The following is a 3501-nucleotide window of genomic DNA, read 5'->3' as shown; positions in this document are numbered from 1 at the left end:
TTGATGATGACGACGTTGATGATAGTGATGATAATGATGACAACTACAATGATGATGATAATGATGACGACAACAACAATCAATGAAAATAACAATGATGTTGTTGATGATAATGATGATAACAGTGATGATAATGATATTGACAATCATGTTGACATTCATGATGATGATGACAGTGATGATAATGATGATGACAATCATGATGATGATGATGATAACAGTGATGATAATTATATTGACAATGATGATGATGATGATGATATTCATGATGACAGTGATGATAATGATGATGACAATCATGATGATGATGATGACATTCATGATGATGATGATGATGATGATGATGACAGTGATAATAATGATGACAATGATGATGATGATGACTGATAATAATGACGATGATATTGATGACACTTACAACTATGTGAACTATGACACCTAGGACAATGATGATGACAACGGCGATGATGTTCAGTGATAATCATGACTGTGATGACGACTATGACAATAATGATGACTATGATTGTGGTGATTACAGTATGAACTGATAATCTGAAGCCCATCAACTGACGGTCTCATGACGCTCTGTCACTGGAACCCCACAGACCAGGGAGGCAGCTTTGTTCCCTGTGGATGTCACCTCTAGCAGTGTCGCCAATGGACAACACATACCCAGTGGCCTCGTCTATGGTGCTTACCTTGGCAATGAGACATGCAACATAGTGTTCAAAAGAGGCACAGGTAAGGTTAAAAACTATTTGCTCTAAACAAAATCTACCTAATGCACAGTTACTAACAATCTAATAATTGGTTGATGATCTTCTTATAGATGACATCAGTTTAATAGCAACATTTCAGACAAAACCTGCAAAAGGAATTTTGCTTCATTGTATGTGGGAATAGGAAGAGATTGTTGTATTTTGGCAGGAGTTATCGTACTATCACATTACATTTAAAATTCTTGATATAAACCTACCTCTAGATCCTGTAATATTCATTCTGGAGCCATACCCTGCTACTCTGGTTATCCCAAATAAGAAGTAAATCCTCACTGAGATGTGCCAACTTCTAGCAAAATGTGATTGCTTTGTCATGGAAGAACACACCCAGAGCAGAGGGACGTGTACTTGCTCCTCTATCAAGAGAATAATTTACATTCTCGGGGGCAAGAGTGAAAATGGTTATGCTATATGAATCCCTATACTTACCAGTTAAAGCATGTGGGTATGTCTGATATATTATAAGGCGATGATGGAGGGAATGCAATGAGAGGGACTGATCAACAGACAGTTGAGCTTACCAATGAGCGATGGACTAATTTACTCCTAAATTGGACTGTTTAATTGTATCAGGGATGGATCTGTGTACTTACCATTGCTGCACCACATTTACTTCCACTATATATAGCATACATTATATATTCAGTTACAACATATTGCATTATATTATATATACTATACTATATATATTACATGTATTGTGTACTATTTTTCTTGTATGTTTATCTTTGTGAATTATGATTTGTTCATCAATTTATTGTATTGTTTTGTATTGTATTGTATTATTTCTTTTTGTACTTTGGTGAAGTTTCATGTTTTTTTTTCCATTTACATAAAAATACATTGGAATTCTTGATCACAAGCCTCACATAGAAATTGTTGCTGTCTTGTTAAAATTGAATGAATACATTGTTCAGATAGAAAAAACTGATGATATAAGTAGTACCTAGTGTATTTTATGTAATTTGAAGTAGGGAACATGCCTGTGGGAGCTGAAGTAGAGGTGACTAATAACCAGTAAGTCACAAAAAACTCTAAATGTGTCCTGTTTAGATTCAGATTATCTGTGCTCAGCCTTCCGCAATGACCTCCATCGCTACGCCTGTGCCTTCCTGAACACTGGAGGGGGCGGGGCTGGGGTCGGGGTGGACGATGGCGGGGTGGCTCCCGGCCTGCAGCCCGAACGCAGAGAGGACGACCAGGCTTGCCATGCTGGTGCACACCATAATGAGGGGTTTCGATCCTCCTGTCCTTCCCTCCAGCTACAGCGTGGTCTTCCTGCCTGTGGTGAGGCCCGGTCCGGAGGTCACCTTCACAGCTCCTCCGGCCTTCGCTCAGCCAAGCCTCTACCAGACGGACCAGGGACAGGGAGAGGTGTTCTTCAAGCGGGATGAGAGTGTGGAGGGGCCCTTGACTGCTGCTGCCATCCAGGAATGGGTCAGACAGGTAGGAGAAGCTAAGTAAGGTTAGATCAATATATCAGTGTTGTGCATCTCTGACATGATGGATATGATGCTGTTTGTTTGATAACATATTTGTTGTAGAATCGACCAATTGACTATGGGAAACCCTTAACTTTAATTATTATTATGACTATTATCCTGGGTTTCAGTGGAGAGTTTTAGTATCTGTGGTTTTGGCTGCTTGGTTCAGCACTGTGACGTCTTTTTCCTTGGATTCTCTGCTGATGAAGTTTGAGTTTCTGTAGGTCACACTCTTCTCTTTGTCTGTTCAGCCATGGTGGCTATCGCTGCTCACGCTAACCAGTTCTTCTTCTCTGCGTGTGCAGAAGTGGAGCAGTGAGGTGAGCCGGCTGCAGCACCATGTGGACCGCCTCCTGGCTCACTATAGGCTCCTGAACCACAACAGAGCCCCAGGTCCTCTCTACCAGGGCCCAGGACTCCCACAGGTTCCAGCACAGAGAACAGGGCCAGACAGGTACCCATGTTTCTAGTATCTTCAAACTGCTGTGAATGGCTATGGGAGATCGTACACAGTTGCAAAATATATTCATCAGTCACCCAGTCATCTTGTAGTGTTCTTCTTCTCTGAATTAAACTTGTAATTGCCAGAAACACACAAGCAGATTATAAATCCATTAGAAGCACAGATAAGCTTTTCTTACAATATAATCTTCAGACAAACATCAGAAAACTACATTCAGTTTAATATCATAACCTTACAGTCGCTCCATTAACTATTCAACCCCTACATGTTTGGCCCATTGTTTTTATTGTATCTCTGATTATCATGCATTTACAATGTGCTTATAATGCACTCATGATGTCTTCTAATGCCTTAAGAGCACCATTTCAAGGAAAGTGCCACGAAAACACCACAGAGAGACACACAGAGAGTCACATGGTGAGGAAAAGCGTGCAAAACCTCCCGGCCATGCGGCTCTCAATGCAACACAGTGTAATGCGGCACAGCGGGCAGCAGGGGGCAACAGAGCAGCAGAGTTGGGGGATCTCGGCTCTCGCGCCTTGCAAAGAGCCTCGGCGAAGGGGAGGCGATGCCCACTCATTGGTGATTAAGGTTCTGGTGATGAGTCACGAGGAGGGGGTGGTAGAGGGGGTTGGGGTTGGGGGGGGGATGTGGAGAGATAAAGAGGAGAGAGACAGACATGGAGAGACAGCGAGAGGGAGAGAGAGAGAGAGAGAGGAGGTGTGGGCTGGGGAGGGGAGGTGCTGCTTACATTACCTCCAGGTGTCCTCTCACG

The 3501-nt window shown here is 42.4% G+C and overlaps 1 protein-coding gene across 1 annotated transcript; it reads left to right on the top strand.

Moving 5' to 3' along the window:
* Positions 1-605: 605 nt before the first annotated feature.
* LOC139665203 (schlafen-like protein 1) lies at positions 606-2733 on the top strand (the record flags this gene model as incomplete). Its single annotated transcript, XM_071544192.1, is given in 4 exon segments — positions 606-741; positions 1833-1984; positions 1986-2225; positions 2515-2733. Coding segments are annotated over 4 exon segments (747 nt in total), but the record flags the coding sequence as incomplete, so codon positions are not given.
* Between the last annotated feature and the right edge of the window lie 768 nt (positions 2734-3501).

Source organism: Centroberyx affinis, unplaced genomic scaffold (genome assembly GCF_046629955.1).
Source record: "Centroberyx affinis isolate AG114_WGS23_722 - 3 ecotype Tasmania unplaced genomic scaffold, CSIRO-AGI_Caff_v1 ptg004485l_1, whole genome shotgun sequence".
NCBI classification, from domain to species: domain Eukaryota; kingdom Metazoa; phylum Chordata; class Actinopteri; order Beryciformes; family Berycidae; genus Centroberyx; species Centroberyx affinis.
Note: the sequence above shows the minus strand (reverse complement) of the source record. Positions and strands in the feature narration are given on the sequence as shown.